Source organism: Candoia aspera, chromosome 3 (assembly GCF_035149785.1).
Source record: "Candoia aspera isolate rCanAsp1 chromosome 3, rCanAsp1.hap2, whole genome shotgun sequence".
Classification (NCBI taxonomy): Eukaryota; Metazoa; Chordata; class Lepidosauria; order Squamata; family Boidae; genus Candoia; species Candoia aspera.
In genome coordinates, this window is record NC_086155.1 from 181618385 (window position 1) to 181638200 (window position 19816).

Consider the following 19816-nt stretch of genomic DNA (forward strand, 5'->3'; position numbering starts at 1 on the left):
GGGTAGACACAGCACATCAGGATATCATAAGAGGAAAGTCCCTGACTCTAATAGTCATTTCTCCCCGGGAACCCAATGACAGGCATCTGGAGCCTCATTATTTGAGCATATGGATAGGCTTGCACAGGTTGGTTAAAGTTAGTCACATATTAGTCAACTCTTACATTCATTGCCTCCTGCCGTTTTATCTTTCCAACTGTGCATTAAGGTCATTACTATATTTCCAAATGGCATAATGGAATTGTGAAAGAACTCAGCTAGGTTAATCAGTAACCTTTGAAGCATTTTCTGGAAATCCTCAAGGAACATCTGTAAGTTCCTTCCTTCCCAGTAGTTTTCAGTGGCCTCATTTTTTTAATTTTACTTTTTTGTTGCTATTAGGATTAATTAAATGATATAATCTCACGTTCAGAAGATGATTATATGTGTTTTTTGAAAAGTTGTGTCAAGTACACTTGATTGTTTAAACTGCTGACATATTAATTAGACCTGTAAATCCACATGCTATGATTTGTTTAATTTGATCAAGTAGACACTCAGTTGGTTTCAATTCATACTAGATTCATCAATAGTAGTACATTTCCTTCCATATCTGCAGAACCTATTGATTGCTTATCTTTATTATCTGCTGTAATAAGGTACAAAGGTAAAGAAAGGCAGGAAGCTGCTCATAGGCCCATGCTCTTTCTAGTGATTTTTTCTTTTAAGTCCTCATTCCATTTTTTTTAATACTAGAAAGTTTACCCATTTCAGCTAAGAGAAAATTGTATGACACTTAAAAGAACATTTCAGAAGATCTGACAGCCTTTCAATTAAACATGGTTCAGAATGGTGTAACGTGAGTGTCAAAAGGTGCACATCTGTGCATGGGCTTCTCAGAATTGCATTGAAGCTGCCTTGCAATTAAAGAATACTGAAAGTTGGGTATCTTCCTTCCACATATGTCTCTGTGTAGTTTGCTCTTAAGTTAGAGGCAATTCTTTTATCCTTTTTGCCTGTAAGATATAATTGTTTATTAGAAACCAAAACAATTTAAATTGAGAATCTAGGAGTATAGTATTACACATGATAGAACTAGTAATACTCCTGAGCTAATAATAGAAATAATAATATCTCATTTCTATGAAGGATATATATAAATCCTTCTGCAAAATTTTAATACTTTATGTTTAGGGCAAGAAGAACTCAAGCACAGAAATGAACCAAGGAACTGTTCCCACCCTGCTTTACCCCTTTCATGTCAGTAGTAATTTTATTAAGCCATGGATGCTTAGAGATATTTTCTGCTGTCATTTGGGTCTTGGTGATCCACATGGACCAGCCTCGAACAATTGTTATGACACAGAAACAGCTTCCTATGGAGTTAAACAAGCATGCAGATAAACTTTTAATTAGCTGGGTGAAAAAGTAGAACAGGAAACAATGCTGAAAGTTTGTATTACTAATATACACCTGAAACAGTTCCTAAACTATTTTGCAATACTGGCAGCCATCCCACACCTCAACCAACAGGTCTGGCTTATCCCTCCACTTCAGTTAATGGCTCAGCTACACACATTACAAATTAGCTGTCCGAGGAATTTCCTCAAGCAGTCCAAAGTATATCCAGGAGAGTTAGCTATAGAATGGGGGTGGGACACTATTTTTGTTTCGTTTTGATTCTTATGCTGTAGGTCAAAATACAAGATTCCCGCTGGACCGGTTAAAAGGCCACACCAAATAAAGCGTTCGGTCTCCCAATCAGATGTATTCAGTACCACCACCACCACCACCACCCCCCGGACCACGACACGAGTACAAGACACAGGGTCATTCGAAGACCACAAGAAAATTCTACCAACCTCTGCTCTCTCATTGAGACCTTCCAGGCAACTCCAGGGCGCCAGTTCTGGACCACGAACGGCCCCTCCGGATCCCTGGGCAGCCTCCGGAGCTATCGGAATCGCTAGAGCTCCCCGCGCTTCCCGTCGCGTCCCAACCTGAAGCGCAAAGCCGCCGCCATGCATCACGACACTTCCCGCAAACCCGCCGGGCCGGCTCTGCTTCGCCCGCGCGCAGGCACGTCTCAAGGTCACTCCCGCGAGGGATTTTCCCGCCTCCCGGAGGAGCAAGACTCCAGCGCGTGGGATGGGGAACTGCGCGGTGGGGCTGGCGGCCAGAGCCAGACCGAAGGCCCCGAAGATTCCGGACTTAAGCAACAGCTTCCCCGCCGCCCCCCTCTGCGAGCCCGCCTCTGCGCGCCCGCCGGCTGAGCGAGCTGAAACCGCTCCATCTTCTTGGCGGGCCTGAGCCAAGAGTCTCCTTTACCGGGCGCCCCGCCCGAGGCGGCAGCGCCGGCTGGGGCGCTTGGCTGTGCCAGGCTCCGGCTTGGAGTGACGCGGTGCGGCGGCAGCGGTTCCCACTACAGTGACGGAGTAGGAGCCCGGCGACGAAAGCGGCAGCGGCTCCGGCAAGCGCAGAAGACAAGCGCGCGCACCGCCGCCCGGCAGCCTGTCCCGCTCTCTCCGCCCCCCCGGCCGGCGGCGCTCGACTGGGAGCCGCCTCCTTCTCCTCCCCTTCGGTCCCCCTCCCGTCGGCGAGGTCCGCGAGGGTCATGGAGTTGGTCGGGACCTATAAAAGCCCCTGAGAAGAACCCCAGCCTTGCCACCTTCGGGCAAGCGAGAGCAGGCAGAGCGCGCAGGAGCAGCGGCGGTACCCGGCACAGCTGAACCATCACCATGTCCTGGGGCTACGGCAAGCAGAACGGTAAGTTCCTCTGGCGGAAGGTGAGGGTCATCCCCGGTCCGGGCACGGTCTCAAATTGGTGGGTCACTCACGTTGGCTGCTTCGAGCCGAGGCCCTGGGCGCCCGGGGCGTGGGGGCGGGGGGTGCTCCTGTTTCTGGTGCCAAACGACAGGGGAGCGCACCCCGCTGCCTGCCGCTTGCAGTACCTGCGCTGGCGCTTGTTCCGGATAGGCTGTGCGCTCACAGTCACGGCTCATAGAAAGCCTGCCCTTCAGAGGCACGGCTCTGGGCGAAACGGTCCTTTGGCTGGGTGCAAGCTAAACTGCCTGCTACTCCACGTTAATTACTGCGAAGTAAAGGTGGGATTACGGATCGGGTGGTGGGAGATCGCGGTGCTTGGTCTCTTTAGCGTTTGAGCTGGACTGAAAACAAATATCCGGACTAAGAAGAGTTCCCAGTAGGAGAGCTCCGAGTAGAAGAAGGTAATCCCGCAATCCCATCAAAGCTATCAAGTGCAACAGATGAGGGGCTTGGTAGGCCGTTCTTCTCCAGCCATTTGACCTTCAGAGAGACCCGACTAGAGCATTGGCTGTGCCTGCTGGGGATGATGAGAGCTGTGGACCAACACACCTGATAGGTAACAGGTTAGGAAAGGCTGCTATAGATTCCTCTCACCTGAATGTCCATCTGCCTCTTACTGCTGGATCCTTCTCTTCTTCCAAGCAGAACTCACAAAGAGTTTTGGAACATATGTTGCAAAACCTATTGCAGTGACACCTGTAAGGGAGAGGAACCTCACTTCTTCCGGCGTCTGTCAGGTATCTCCAGGCACTCCATTAGAACGTGGATGCAAAATTCCAGTACTTGCTTTGCCATTTCAAAGCACAGTGTTTGTTTGAGACAGAAACTTTGTTCCCCCTAAATTAGGAAAGAAGGAAGTTTGCTTACCTAGGGATGGGTCAGCAGCCCTTTCTTCTCTATAATGGGGTGGGAAATGGAAAGCTGTTGTTTCTATTTGTACAACAAATCATGCAAAGGGAGATGTAAACTGCCATCCAGTGTATTGCTTTGCAAAGAAGGTGTGATGTGAAATTTGGTTGCTATGTGTTAAATCCTTAGACTTTCCTTAAACTTGATGCACTGGTTTAAATAAGGTAGGTAAGCTTCCAGTTTGTCACTGTTCAGACCATAAGCATCCTTAGCTTTTAATTCCCTACAAAACCTTAGTGGAGAAATCTGAGCAATGCTGCTTCATTTATCTCAAATATCCCTCAAGCCCTCTGCCCCAGTTTCCTAGATCTGTGCATGCATAGATTCAAGTTGACAAAACCCCAGGTTTCTCCTTATTCCTCCATCTGCTTCTCTACCTGATCTTCTATAACTTCAGCCTCAAATTCCATCTGGCCAAAATAATTTCCTTCTTTCAAAAATATTAAAAAATCTCTCAAGTGCCCTTATAGTAGGAGGAGAGCCGTGTCAGTAGCAAAAATAGGAGTCTGGTAGCACCGCTTCCAGCTAACAAATTTTATTAGAAGGCATAAGCTTTTGTCAGCTGCAGCTCACTTCCTCAGATGCATAGGGTGACTCATGTCAGTCCTACAAGGTAGACCAGATCAGGAAAGTGGCTCCACAAGAAGATTAGAACTATGCTTTATTGATATAAGCTGTCATAGTAAAGGTCTGCCTGTTTTTTCCCAGCCTTCCCTGTTAAAACCCAGAGAATTCAGGGGAACCAGTCTAAGTCTTTTCTGATACTTTCCCACCTCCCTGGACTTAATGGATGCTTCTGCACCTGTTGTTGCCCTAATAGCTTCTGGACTTCTCCAAGGTCATCTCCATGGCTTCCTACAGCTAGACTGCACCTGATGAAGTGAGCTGCAGCTCGTGAGAGCTTGTGCCTTTTAATAAAATTCGTTAGCTGGAAAAGGTGCTCTCAGACTCTTCCTGATGTTCAACTACCTTAAGGCATTAAGCCTTTCACCCTATTTGTTACCCTTTCCTTCTGTTGTTCTCTCTTTTGTTGGGGCTTCATTCTTGCATTTTTAACCTTTCTTCCTCTATCTTAGGACCTGCCTCTTGGCATGAGAACTACCCTGTTGCCAATGGAGAACGACAGTCACCAATTGCGATCCAACATAAATCTTCCAAGTTCGACCCTGCACTGAAGAGCCTGAGCATCACATATGATGCATCTGCAGCCAGGAATATAGTCAACACTGGGCACTCCTTCAATGTGGTCTTTGATGACTCTGGAGACAAATGTGGTTAGTGTCTGATCGTTTTCCTTAGGCTTCAGGCTTTGAGAGAGAAGGAGAAACAGCAAAGATGGAGGGAGGGAAGGGCTGTTTGGAGAGAACTTAACTGATGTATTGCAGATGGATATTTTTGTTTTCTTTATTTTAGCCAGAGTTGAACATAAAATGAAAATGATGAAGGTCCATTTTTATGGGTAATTTTTTTTCAATAGCAATATGTCTTCTAGAATCAGCCAACCATCCTTGTGCTAAAGTAACAGTAATGTGGGCAGACTATATATCACTTCAGTGATGATTTCAGTACTGTAATGTTAGGAAGATGCCAGAAGTTACCACTGGAGAGACAACTTTTCTCTTACCTGTATAGATCAGCCTTTCCCTACCTAACATTTTCTGGATATGTTGGACTACAACTTCCATTAACCCCAGCCACTGTGAATAGTTAAGAAAGAGGTGTTGAGATTTATAGTTCAGCCTGTAATCTATTGCCCTTGCCACCTGGAAGTCATTAAATTGGAGAAGGTTGGAATAGACAATTGGAATGTATATCTCCCCCCCCCCTGAAAACCAATGTAACATGGCAATCCTATACCTATAGATTCCAAAGTTAATCTGTAGCAGGTTTCATGCCCAGATAACATTTGTACAGTATTGCAAACAAAATATCAGAAATACATATTGGATTTGCATAGTCCAGAAAGAGTAGTATTTATTTATTAGGGATATGCCATACTTTGTGTCTGAAGCCAAAAAGGTGCTTTGGGATAAGAATGGGCATGTATACTTCCTTAAAGAAGCTGCCCCTTTTCTTGGTTTTACACTGGCATTGTGTGATCCCAGCAAAATACACATTTCAATTAAGGAGGCACCAACAGGATGCAAGAAGGTGCTTTAGAGTGGGCTTGGATGTGTTGTTACTGCCTCCTTAACTCAAACATGCATTTTCCTGAGTTTATTCAATTACTGTGCAAACTCAGAAAAGGACACATCTGATTTAAAGAGGTGTGGAGAGGTTTAGCATGCCCCAAAACATCTTTTCAGCTTCAGATCTAAAGCACTACATCTACCTATACTTCATCATATATTTTGACTTTCTTATATCCAACCTGAGTTAATCTGGACATATACCGTTTCCCATAGCAGTCTAGAAATTGTGGGTTAACCTCTGTATGAACAATTGGCATTTATGAAACTTGGATGTTTTCTGCTGCAACCTTCCTGTATTCTCTCTCTGGAAAAAAAAATACAAGCTAATTAGTAAGTGGCTTGGATTGAAAAAGAAATGGGCACAAAGGGAAAAATATTAAAATATTCACTTCCATTTTATAGTTCCCAGATCAAACAGGAAAACTAAAACTCAAAGACTTTTTCAGTACTACTCCAGGGGAATTTTATGAATGTCAGCATATATGAAATATGCCATAGGTATAATGTCCTTTTGAAACAGCATTAAGTGAAAGATCATTTTAAGACAAGGAACATCCTGTATTCAGGAACATATGATATGTCATGATTATCCCAAGAAAAGTGACTATAAATGTCATTAAGTTCCAATTCTCTAGTAATTTTTGACTTTTTTAAAATTAAGAAGCAGCACTGCATTTTCCCCACGTTCCCATATGGTTCAGTTAGTCATTCTTTGCTGTAGAATGCTCTGTTCACAGTAATTCTAAATTATCTCCCTCTTTTTAGCATTTTGTAAGTTCCCTCTTCTATGAGGATTCTGCAGTTGCAGGCAATGCAAAGCTATTTTTGTGAACAGGAGTTTGAAGGATTGCTTTTTAATCGTCCTGAATGCCAGTGGAGTCTTCTTCCCTTTTCAGTATCCATGAATGAGCTTTCAAATCTGAGAAATGATGACACTGAAAAGAAAGTAGCTGCTTTCTCTCTAGGCACAATCTGATTTGACTTGCTTGAGCAAGTGTCCTATATTTTCCCCCATGTTGGCAGCGTCATTGAAGGGACATATTCAAAGAACCAGGAACAGCCTGGACTTGTAAGCTTTCCAAACAGTATTGCAAATAGCCAGGCAGCAGCTACAATCTAAAGTCTGCTTCTTTTAATATTTAAATGGACTACTCTGGAAGAAAATAGGTTGTGGATTGTAGCCAAAGTGTGTACAACCCATTTTACCCTTAACATTTAGTAAAAAAGAAGAATATCCAAAGTAAATGCAGGGCTAAGCACAGAGTATCTTTTTTGCAATAGATTTTTAGTTCTCACAAACATTTCCTCAGTCTCTGGTTACTGCAGCCAAAAGAAGTCAAAATATCATTTTGCATCTAAACCCTTTAATAAAATTCAGTGTCTGAAATATGACAAGAAAACTACATGCAAAACATAAATAGTAAGGATGCCTATTTTATGTCTCTTAACATTATGGAATTTTTGCATAGTTTTTATTATCTCAACCCCTAGTTGGTTTGTATGTATGAGTAGTCACAGTATGAAATGCATATATTTACATACTTTGTTCTAGTTGCAAAATTAGTAATTATTGAGAAAATTAATTTTTTTTGCTTTAGTTGTTTTGGACAGAGAAAGAGAGGGAGGGAAAGGTAGCAGTGGAAATGTAGGCCTAAGGTATGATGATTGATGGGCAGGAATTTGAAATTTTTGCTCCTTCACAGTTGCAAGGGAAAGAGAAAAACTCTCCTGTCATGTGGACTTGCAGCTAATCTTTAAAAAACAGAGATGCTGATGTTCATGTTTCTGCAAGAATTACCATGTTTTGCATTAGTAGATATACTTGATAATCTCAAGCATGTTTGTGGCATAATTTTATAACTGTTCTTTCTCTCTTACTTAAGAATTATTTGGTATTTGTCGTTCTCTTTTTTGAAGTCCCCCCCTCTTTAGCTGGAGAAAGGCAATAGGTCCTGTGAGTATTCACAATACTGCTGAAAATTCAGAAATTCAGTCTTCTCAGGAGAACAGAGGGATCACTGTTGTTATTCTTCAGACTGAGACTATGTCAGCTAGCTGGAGAGAATAACAATGTAACAAAAAATAGTTCTAAAGATCTTCTCAACCCTTCTTATAGCCAATCCTGTCAGACTGCCCACTCCCTCTTTTCTGCAGAATTTTTAAGTTTAAAATATGGGGAGGAAAGGAAATAAGTATATCAATATTTTTCCAGCCTCCCACATCTTGTACACAGATCCCACATATATTGGGATCAGACTGTTAGTTCTCAAAATCTGCTGTTTAAAAATCCATGTCCTTATTGAAATATGAAGATGCTGCACGTGGCATAGCAAAATTAAGACTGTAATACATTGTTTTGAAAGAAAGAACGTTCTGTGGCTGTTCTATTATTTATACTAGAACATATGTTGATAATGTTTACATTTTTTTATCCTGACTACCAAAGTTTATAAGTGCTGTAGGAAACAAGAAACTAGCGGAGGGTAATTTAATGAAATTTAGAAATTAAATTGTTACCTGTGCTGCTTTGTCACAGGTGTTCATCTTGCAGTTCTTTTATGGTTAGTGTGATGATAGGCGAAGTTTGGCACGTGGCCTTTTAAAGTGTATGTATAACATTTAGTGATCTCTTCTTTACAGTATGAGAAGCACTGCAATCCTCAAATGGTAAAAAATGGATACAGAATATTAATTAATTAAAAGGTTGCCTTACAGAATGCTGATAGGGTTCACTGTCTTCCTTGGGTTGATATTTGCCATTGTTTTGATTTGTGTACTGTTTTTGCAAAATGTGTCTGCAAGGTAATAGTTGTAATAATTTTTAAGGCTTCCTCAGTTCCTCCCCTCCCCCCAACTTTACTGCAGTCTCCTTAAGTGTGTCTGGTGTTTGCATTTTTGCCAAACTAGATAATAAACTGGAGCAAAAAGCAAAGAACTCTTTGCAATATGTATATTAGACTATTTAAGCATGGTATCCACACAATATTGATATAGGCAACCCAGTCTACTACTTAACTGAATTGATGTGCTAAGATTTTGGAACACTTGTGTGATCCCCTTTAAATACAAGTTTGTTTATTCGTTTAGTCGCTTCCGACTCTTCGTGACTTCATGGACCAGCCCATGCCAGAGCTTCCTGTTGGTCGTCAACACCCCCAGCTCCCCCAGGGACGAGTCCGTCACCTCTAGAATATCATCCATCCACCTTGCCCTTGGTCGGCCCCTCTTCCTTTTGCCTTCCACTCTCCCTAGCATCAGCATCTTCTCCAGGGTGTCCTGTCTTCTCATTATGTGGCCAAAGTATTTCAGTTTTGCCTTTAATATCATTCCCTCAAGTGAGCAGTCTGGCTTTATTTCCTGGAGTATGGTCTGGTTTGATCTTCTTGCAGTCCAAGGGACTCTCAGAATTTTCCTCCAACACCACAGTTCAAAAGCATCTATCTTCCTTCTCTCAGCCTTCCTTATGGTCCAGCTCTCGCAGCCATACGTTACTACGGGGAACACCATTGCTTTAACTATGTGGACCCTTGTTGTCAGTGTGATGTCTCTGCTCTTAACTATTTTATTGAGATTTGTCATTGCTCTGCTCCCAAGGATTAAGCGTCTTTAAATACAAGTACATTAATTTAACTGGGTTACATAATTGGCTGTCATTTTTTTAATTATTGAGCTGGATCCTGGCTTAGTCATGCCTAGTGTAAGCCCACTAGAATAACATTTAAGTGGGTTTGGCATAAATATGGCTCAGTCTGGAATTCCACATTGAATTTGATTTTTTTAAAATTGCTTAAATATTTTTAAATTTTGAGAAGTAGAACATTGGTTTTTCTTTTTATTATTTTATGTTTAAGTACTGTAAAGGCTAAAAAATATTGAAAGCTCTTATGCTGATTTCATGCCTCTAAGTAGTTTTCCTTGGAAATCAGATAATAAAATAGGAATTATGTTACAAATCCTTTAAAATTGGCATGCCAGCAGTATAATATAGTTCTCTTAGCACAGTGTTATATTTCATATTAACAGCAAATCTGTGAGTTAGTGAACTGCATTTGTTTCACTAAAGCTTATACACACACATACACATACACACACACATTTCTCTAATAGTTTATTATCAATAGATCAATTAATGACTTTTATAACCATTATAGTTTATTGGGACTGTGCAAAGTTTTGATGGGTTGATTTGATTAGAAAGTGAGTAGAGCAGATCCTCAAAGTGATGCAGCATTTTGCGTACTGGATTACAGCAGCTACACCTCTTCCCTTTAGTTGCTTCTCTGGCACTTGGGCATATGCCATTTTATGCATGTGCAGAAGCCATTTACTTTAAAGCAAAGTAGCAAGTAGAGCTGGACTGGCCCTGCCTTGAAGCTTTGCAAGGTGGCATCTGTTGCTTCTGATGCTTTGTTTTGGCTAAAGTGCCAAGGTGAATCAGCCCTGCATTGCACAAGCAGCTTTACCAACCTGGTGCCCTCCAGTTTAAGTTGGGAGTAAACTTCCCAAATTCTCAGCCAACATAGCCAACACCTACTTGTACTTTTATTTTTCAGGGAAAGAAAACTACAATCTTGTGGAAGTATACTATACCACTAACATGAGTACTTTTTAAAATTCAAGTATTGTTAGAATCAACTTTGAGTCCCGAGCTGTAGTTTATTCTGCTATGCTGTTTGATGGCTGGTCTACATTTGCTCCTATGATCACACAGTCTGAATTCTGTTTTCTTGAGGTTACGATAAAACTGACTTATTTATGCATATGAACAGTAAATCAGTAATTACTGGGATAATGTGAAGGCGATTGCGGTATCAGTCCATAATCCATTATAGATAAAGTCAGTAAAACTGTTCAAAAGCTTTTGAATTACAAAAGAAAAACTGGAAAGGATCAAAAGTTCACATATGGCTGTTGGGATCACTTTAATCTTATATACCTGGGTCATTAAGGTCTAATTAGTACTTAATTATCAAATTGACTTTAACTTGTATTGCTCTAGGTAAATTACTCTCTGCATAATTAATATTTTTGAAGCACACTTCTGTTCTAATACTATATTTTCATTAATAATTCAGTGCATAGCTGAAACATACAAGGATACAGAAAAAAATAATTTACTAAAGAAACCTCTTTTACTTAGGCAGTTGGAAACTTCAATAAAACAGATGTTTTGGAGGGATTACTCAAGCAACTCCCTTATAAAACTACTCCCTAAATATCCTGTATAAGTACACCTAGCAGTTAAACCTCACCCAGGCTGAACTTTCTGATATTGTCAGTGGCTGTCAACAAAGGACAGCCTACCCCTTTATAAGATCCTTTTTCAGCATGATTTTGGAATTTCTGTTCATGCCATATATAACTTGGGTATATCTGTAAAAAACTCTAGAGTTTTATAACTAGAAAAACATAATTGACCAGAAGAATACCCATCATTAAGAGGCAAACCTTGTTCCAGGCATTTTTCTGCAATTTCTTCACTGTAGTTTTCATTAGGCAGAATAGGTGGCATCTATATGAAGGAATAGGTTCATTCATTGTTTGAATATCTGATTTTGTTCTAAATAATGTAATAATAATAATAATAATAATTTCTATATGTATTTGTTTTCAAACATCATATCATACAATATTTTAGTTTTAAGTATATTGCCACATTTTATGAACTAAATCCCACTGAAATCAATAGAACTTACTTATAAGAAAAAAAAATTAGGCTTGGGAGAACTAACAAATACATCAAGTAAAAAAGACAAGTGTAGCTTCCACACCTTACAATATAGGTCTGTTTGACAATCTTCTCTCCATACTCCAAATTCTTAGAAATTATATGAAAGTCGTTGAGGTCAATGGCTATTAGCCCTGATGGCAGTGGGGCTGCCTCTGAAGGCCATCTGCTGATTGACTAGAGGGTGTTCCCTGTGCAGTTGGCTGACCCCTGTGAGAACAGACTGCTAGACTAGTTGGGCCAAGAGAGTGATCCAGCAGAGCACTGCTTATGTAGTTACTGTATATAGGAACTATATTATTTTATTACATTTATTAGGCAGCATAGGTGGAGGCTTCCCCTCATTTTATCTTCCTTGTAACAAACCTGTGAGATAGGCTGCATTGAGAGAGGATAATAACTAAAGACACCCAGTGAGAGGCTTTCTATTCAGTAATCAGTTTAAGTATGTTGTGTGAATACCATCATAGCCTAGTTATGTGATAGATACCCCTCGTGGTACAGGCAATGAAAAACTGGGGTTAAATATGACTTTTTAATACGTACACAAGCAGCCAAATATTTATAAGCAAGATAAGCATAATTACAGGTTTGTGGATTTTGTTTCTACCTGCAAGTGATACCAATCTAGGAAATAGTTCTATATGAAATTTGCCTAGGTCACTTATGTCATATGACGACTTGAAGTATGGATATATTTGTGTCATTAAATAGAGTGAGTTCTCAGAGGTGCATTTAGGGTAATTGTTGACAAACAGCCAATATGTCATATTTATAAATACTGATGGTTTCTTTCCCCCAAATTATCTCCAAAAGTTAAACCTTGTGCTGCTATCAGTCTCCTGCTGTCTTCTCTTAGATAAACAGCTGCTGTTTATCAGAAGAAACTACTAAAGTGCATTTTTAAACATGTGAAAAGTTTTGCCTGACTCATTCTAGAGTCAGGAAGTTAAGATAATCATTTTGCCCATGACTCCTGCTTGTGCTAATTCAGAACCAAGTATTACCAGATATAGAACGTGAGCTTGTGAGATATGTCATTTTGGGAGAGGATTTTTTTTTTTTAAATGCTAATTTGCCCTGTTGGTAGTCTGTTGGATAATGATTAGAATTCACCCTGACTGAACTCAATAATGGCCTGTGGGTAAGTCAAGGACAAAACAGCCTAATCCTTCATAATCCTTACTAGTTTAACTCAGTTCAGCAGTAATACAGAATTTTGGAACATGAAATATTGGGGAGAAAATTTATATTCTTATATAGTAATTTTTATTTTTATTTACATACATACTGTGTACACCAAGGCCCACTGCATAGGCAACCGTGTGCCCCAGTCTTTGGGATGCAGAAAAAAATATATGAAAACTGTGTTGTACAGAAATATCTTGGCTTGTATTTTTGTAGAATTCTATATTTTTTCTTACTTAGTGCTTCAGGAACACCAGATAGCAAATCAAGATCTATTAGTAGCAGCCAATTGAGAAAAAAATGTATGTTTTTAGATGCACTTAGATGTTCTAAGTCTACAATTTCTTACTAGCAGCTTCATATAAAGCAGCTATACAAGGGGAACTGAGAATTTGTACTCATCCATAAAAATTTAATTGCTTCCCTTACATGCAGATGTCCTTATGAAATTAGCTCATATTAAATTTCAGGATCATAGAACATATTTTGCATGTGCAGATTGCGATCTTTAAGAGATTTTTACAAGTTTTTTTTTACATGTCTCCTCCATTGATCTATGGGAAAAATTCAGTTCATCATAGCAAGATCAGAGGACACATTTTATCAATGTGAAATCTTGAACCAAAGGAAGTAGTGGGAAATTTGCTACTGGGGCAAAATATTGTATCTTCATAATTGTCATGCTGTTTGTTCTTTTCATCATTGCTTAACCTGGCAATGACATTAGTGAAATTTTATCCCCAAAATTGACTGAATGTAAAAAAGCAATTCTGATTAATATGGGTTTAGTTATAATGCACAAGCTCTCTTTTAGTCAGGTACCTTTCTATGGATGAATTCTACTATAGCCATTTTTTATTTCAGTGCTGAGAGGTGGCCCAGTTGAAGGAATTTACAAATTAAAGCAGTTCCACATTCACTGGGGATCCTGTGAAGGCCAAGGTTCTGAACACACTGTTGATGGGGTGAAATATGATGCAGAGGTAAGACCTTCATTAACTTTCAAGTGTTTATTTTCAGGTGTGCATGTATCTGTGTGTGTATTCAGTATTGAAAAATATGCTAAAATTGCCCTATGAATCCAAAGGGCAACAGGTTGGGGAAAGTTACTGTATGACACTGAGTGCAGTAACCACCAGTTTGATTTGGGCCCAGAAGGAAATTAGAAGCCAATGGGGATGGTAGAAGACCAGTGAAGAGTAAAAGCTGTGTTTTTCAGAGATCATTCTTGTTCCTGCACTTTGCACCATTTTTTAAAATTGCAGTTGGCATTTCTTTCCTCTTTCAATCTACCTGATCCTTCTCAAATTTATATAAAGTATAACTTTTTTCCCACAGAAATGTCTGAATAAGAGGATTGGCAGTCTGCTCACATATTAGTAATTGTTTGAATGGCCTGAGAAGACAACGTGAGAAATATAGCTATATCTGCATTTTTCACTGGATGGGAAAAGAAGCTAACAAGCCAGTTCTTGGCAGTTCTTTCTTTTAATGTCTCAGAAATCAAGAGACTCTTTCAGGCTGAGGTTAATATATAATTTATTTAGCTCCTCTGTTTGAAGGAAAGCCTGTTAATGGGGTGTTTTCTGTCTACATTTTTCTTGATTCCAGCTCCACTTGGTTCATTGGAACACAAAATATGGAAATTTTGATGAAGCTGTAAAGCATCCTGATGGCCTGGCAGTTGTGGGAGTATTTTTGAAGGTTAGTATCTTTATATTTCCTTCTGTAATCATTGTATTTTCAGAATATTTTTGACCAAGGTGACTTTGTGCTTTACTCAGAAGTGCATTCACTGCCCACAGTCATTCCAGATGTCTTTATGATAACATTGTTCCCTTTCTATTAATTTCCTGTGAAAACTGAACAGGTCAATTTATTTATTTTTTTAAAGAACAGAATCATAAGTTTGAAAAGGCTCTGAAAGCCAGGTGGGCAACTTTTCTGTCTGACACAGGATTATTATCAGAAGTTGACATAACTTATATGCAGCGTGACTGCAGATAAGCTGCATGGTTTGCAGAGAAAATAACCCTTTATGATGCAAGTGAGCCAACACCCATGCTGCAGAAGTCAGATAACTTGACCAATAAAGGTTTTCACCTAAAAATCATGAAGCCCTAATCTTAAGCATATTGAACAGAGTCTTGCAATATAACTTTGTGGTCAAGTATACAGTACAAGTACAAAATTCAAATGCACCTGTACATATTATATCAGTTGTATGGGGTGGGTGCATCTGATAGATTTTCTGCTTTTCCTTTTAATATATACAGAAGTGTTGGCCTTAAATGATTTATCTGTGTAAGATGATAAGCAGCAAAAATTACATATCTTTACATGCTGTGGCTATGCGTATTAATGTTATACTTCATTGTGTACACATTCTGTGCCTGAATTTTCATGTCGTTCTATGGACAGCTGCATCCCATGGAAATTGGTGAATTTGCTTTTCCAGATGTATTTCAGAACAGGGGTAATAGATGATAAACTGAGTCAATATTGTTTTAAAATCTGAGTATTGATTTCCTTTTTGAATTAATATTAATTTCTTGGAAGGAGGTCAGTGGGCTGAACTTAAAAGGTTTCTTCAGCTGGTAAATTATATAAACACATGCACATGGGCACAAGACATAGCTCAAGTTTCCCTTTATGCCTTTTATTTCACAGGTAGGAAGTCCCTGTCCTGGAATACAGAAAGTTGTTGATGCACTAGATTCCATTAAACACAAAGTAAGTGTTTCTTTTTCCTGGTAGCTAGGAATGACTGCACTGTGAATGTTGTACTTTGAAAAACATTACTGTAAGGGGGTTGAAAGGGAATTGTTTATAATTTTTCATCTCTATTTTAAATGGAAATGGTTGTTTAACAATATCTTGTTAGTTACAAAAGGCTATATTTAAACATAGCATAAATGTTTACTTTTCATCCCTACCTGCATATATTAAAAGCTATTGTTCACTTGGTATCCCTCAGGGAGGAATGGGTAAGATAGCATATACCCTTCTTTATCACTATAGTTGCAATAAACCATATTTTCATAAAAATAGGTTAGTATACATTTTATAATGTATGTGAGTCACCCAGAGTTGCTTAGATGAAATGGGTGGCCATACAAATCAAAAGTAATAACAATAACAGCAACAATTATTATCAAAGGTAAATGAAAGCCAGTACTATTCACAACTGGCTGTGATTCCAAAATATATTTGTACTCTTGAAAGTTGTATACGATCTCATCATTTGAATTTTTTGTTGTGACAGACAACAGAAAAACCTGCAGTTACCAAACCATTAATTGCTATATAGCTTTTGAATGTGGCAAGAGTTTGTTTCCAGTGCTAACAATCCTTCACCTTCTCTAGCCCAGTTTAGTAGCAGCATATTTGAAAAAAGAAGATATGTTTGTATGTATGTATGTATGTATGTATTTGTGATTTAATAGCAGGATACTTTTTAATAAAGAATATATGAAACCTCTCTTACAAAGTTCATAATTATTAGTAAACTCTGTATACACACCATCTACTTATATGCTAGATTGTTTTATTGGACTGTTTATCTCTTCTAGGGTAAAGAGGTTAACTTTACCAACTTTGATCCCACTGGTCTCCTACCTGCCTCTCTTGACTATTGGACCTACTTAGGATCACTGACCACACCTCCTTTGCATGAATGTGTCATCTGGATTGTCCTGAAGGAGCCTGTATCTGTGAGCAAAGAACAGGTAAATTCATTTGCTTCAAACATTGTATTCACCACCCTCTATGCCAAGAATTACTATTCTCCCCCCAAAACCTAACTAGTGAGCATGGGCAAATGTACTTTTCTAATAGAATTTCACAGTGCTAGACTTGGTAACATGAAGCTGCTTTCACTCCCACCCCAGATGGATATATATAAAAATAATCACAATGTACGGCTATGTAGGCTTTCAGTGCTATTTGTCTATGTTAGGGGTACTTTCAGGTGTGGTTGGTCCTGCTTACTGGTTCTACCAGCCCTTTGTAGGAGGAGAGCCAGCTAGTCTATGGTGGGAAAAAAATCAGGAGTCTGGTAGTACCTTTCCTGACTAACAAGTTTTATTAAAAGGCATTAGCTTTCATGATTTTTAATACATTTTAATTTAAGTAAGTAAATAAATTAATGTTAATATATTAGTTAGTTGGGAAAAGGTGTTTCAAGACTCCTTTTGATTTTTTGCTATCAGTCCTGTGCTGTTGAGAGGGGATGCTGAGGGCCCCTTATCCCCTATGAGGTGAAGGGGATGGGGGCTCAGAGTTGACCCTTCTTGGTAACAAATCCCACATTATGAGACAGCTCGCTTCTTGAAATGTATGAGCTCTCCAGATATTTACACTTTTGCAAGGCGTTAAGAGCATTTAATTCCACAGAGCACTTGAGTGCTAATGGTGGCTTGGAATACCTTTTTCAGATTCTACTGAATTTTGAGATTGTGGTTTTTATTGGTACAGTGTGGATAGATGGATCAATAGATAATTGTTTTTTGTATGGAGTGTTTTTTCCCTGTTTATTGTGAACTACTTAGCGTCTGAAGTGAGTAGGATACAAATGTCTGCATAAATAAATAATATTAACAAGATTTCTCATCTCAATATGTATTAATATTGAGGATCAAGGAACACTATCTAGAGCTGCTGCAGGTGCATTGCTGGTATCTGCACTGTGGGATGAGGGAAAAAATATATAGTCCCATAATGTTGGAGATATTTCAGCTGGGATTACAGATCTACCAAATATATTTCAATCAACTGACCCAGTTGCATGAATGCTCAGAGAGGGATATATATACACACACTGGGATGAGAGGTACATAGAAAACAAGCATGTGTCTTTGCTGCTATACAAGTAAATGAGAGGTAGGCTACCATATGATGAAGCAATTTGTTCACTAGTATAAGCTGTTTCCATTCACTTGTGCCAGTTTACAGACACAATACCTCCAGTCAGTTAAATGATAGGAAGGATGCTTTTGACCAGCTGAATAAATCTTAAGAAGGATTTTTGTAAAACTAATTTGAAAAGCATTTACTGCTCTGTATAATTACTTCAGGCACATGCAGAAATACTAAAATGCACAAAGTTAAGACACAACACTATTAGTGGCAGAGCTGTTATGTTACGTGTAAAGAACATGGGAACTCCAGGTTATTCTTAAGTACGTTGTTCTGTAATTTTAACCCACAAATCTGTCTTATATTGGATTGGAGCACTGATGTCCAGCCCATTATTGTGTGCTCCAGATTTCTTCAACCTAGAATGTTCATGACATGTTGCATTTCAACTCCTACACGCCCCAAAAACAATTGAAGCCAACACCAGGCTGGGAAGGGTAGGATGGGAGATCTATTTTTTATTTTTTATTTGGGTCAATATACACATAGGAAAGATTCTATACCTAATAAACCTTACTTCACAACCCTAAGAACTACTTGAAGTAGATGAATACTGATCTCTTTTCTTTCCTCCAGATTAAAAAAATCCGCTTCCTTTGCTTCAATAAGGAAAATGAACCTGAATGCACCATGGTTGACAATTGGCGCCCTTGTCAGCCTCTGAAGACCAGAGAAGTTAGATCCTCATTCCAATAAGCTATTTCTATTAGTTCTTCCTGCTGAGCACAAATCAAATTAATGCCATACCTGCACTGGCCACATCCTTCCCCCTCTCTTCCTACTGTTCTCTTTTCTTCTAGTCATTTTTGTTTATAGTAAAAAGGAACAGGCCATTAGTCAAAAAGAAAGCATAGTTACCGCAGTGTGGATGCGTATGCAGGATCTGATACTTGATGAGAATTGCTGTGATTTTCATGTTGGTACTGCAGATTGCTAAAGGATTGGATAATAAGCCACAGAAAAAGAAGCCATTTCTTACAAAAAGTAACTGTGTAGAATAAGATATTACATGCACTCAATAACTTGAATCCTTAAAGGAAGCACATGAATGCAATCTGAAGTAGACATTTTTCATCTGATTTAGGATATTTTGACTCAACTTAGTCATTAAAATGCAGCTATTAGTACTGAAGAATAAATGTCTTAGCTTTTAAAGAGGTTGATGTGTGAATATTGTTTTGCATTTTAATCATAAATCTGAACCATAACTTAATGTTAGTATGCTTTATTTTTCTAATTACAGATGTTAACAGATCTAAATGAAGTACTATTATGTGTAAAAAAAAATGAATGCAGAGTAATGCGCCATTTAAAATGTCATAATTTAAATAAAACATTGTATTTTAGATATATTCTCAAACAAACAAACAAATAAATAATGAATAAATAAATAAAGTTGTTTCTGGTCTCTCACTGCAATATAAATAAAAATTACAATCAGGCATATTGTAAGCCTCATATAATTTACTGCAATATAAAATAAATTCTTTAGATTTCTTTTATTCTCCCTATTTAAAAAAAATGAGCAGTCACTCATATAAAACTTTAAAAACAAAATAATGTCACTGAATACTATAGTTCCTTGAGTATTTATTATTCATTTATTTATTAAAAGCATACACTGCCCAACTCCCAGTAATTGAATAGCATCCAAGTGCTACACCACTGTTCCATTTTCCTTCTCTGAGGAGGAAGAGCTCAGAACTTGGACAGAGAACTCAACATTAGAGCTACCCTCCAAATGAACTTGATGCTCCAAAAGTGGGGGTGTAAGGAAGTAATACTAATTCATAACAGGAAGCCATTGATTATGCACAATGGAATGCACAACTAGGTCAGACCAGCTGTGTTATCTCTGAATTATGCAGTGATGTTGCAGAGCCTGTTTTATTGTTAGAATATCATTTACATTTTGTGGATGATAAATAAGATACATTCCCTAGGAGTGCAGACTCCACCTATTATACCTGGAAGAAGGAGAGGTGTGCTTTAGAGACTAGTCATAATGAATAAATGGGCATGGATATACTGTGAAAAATTATTCAGTGCACTGCATGACTGCACAGAAAAGATGGTG

The 19816-nt window shown here is 38.8% G+C and overlaps 1 protein-coding gene across 1 annotated transcript; it reads left to right on the plus strand.

Moving 5' to 3' along the window:
- The first annotated feature begins 2569 nt into the window (after positions 1 to 2569).
- Positions 2570 to 19180, plus strand: LOC134494335 (carbonic anhydrase 2-like). Its single transcript, XM_063299450.1, has 7 exons — positions 2570 to 2745; positions 4791 to 4988; positions 13687 to 13805; positions 14434 to 14526; positions 15493 to 15555; positions 16395 to 16550; positions 18316 to 19180. The coding sequence occupies exons 1-7, from the start codon at positions 2718 to 2720 to the stop codon at positions 18433 to 18435; spliced, it is 777 nt and encodes a 258-aa protein (XP_063155520.1). The 5' UTR covers positions 2570 to 2717; the 3' UTR covers positions 18436 to 19180.
- Positions 19181 to 19816: the final 636 nt, after the last annotated feature.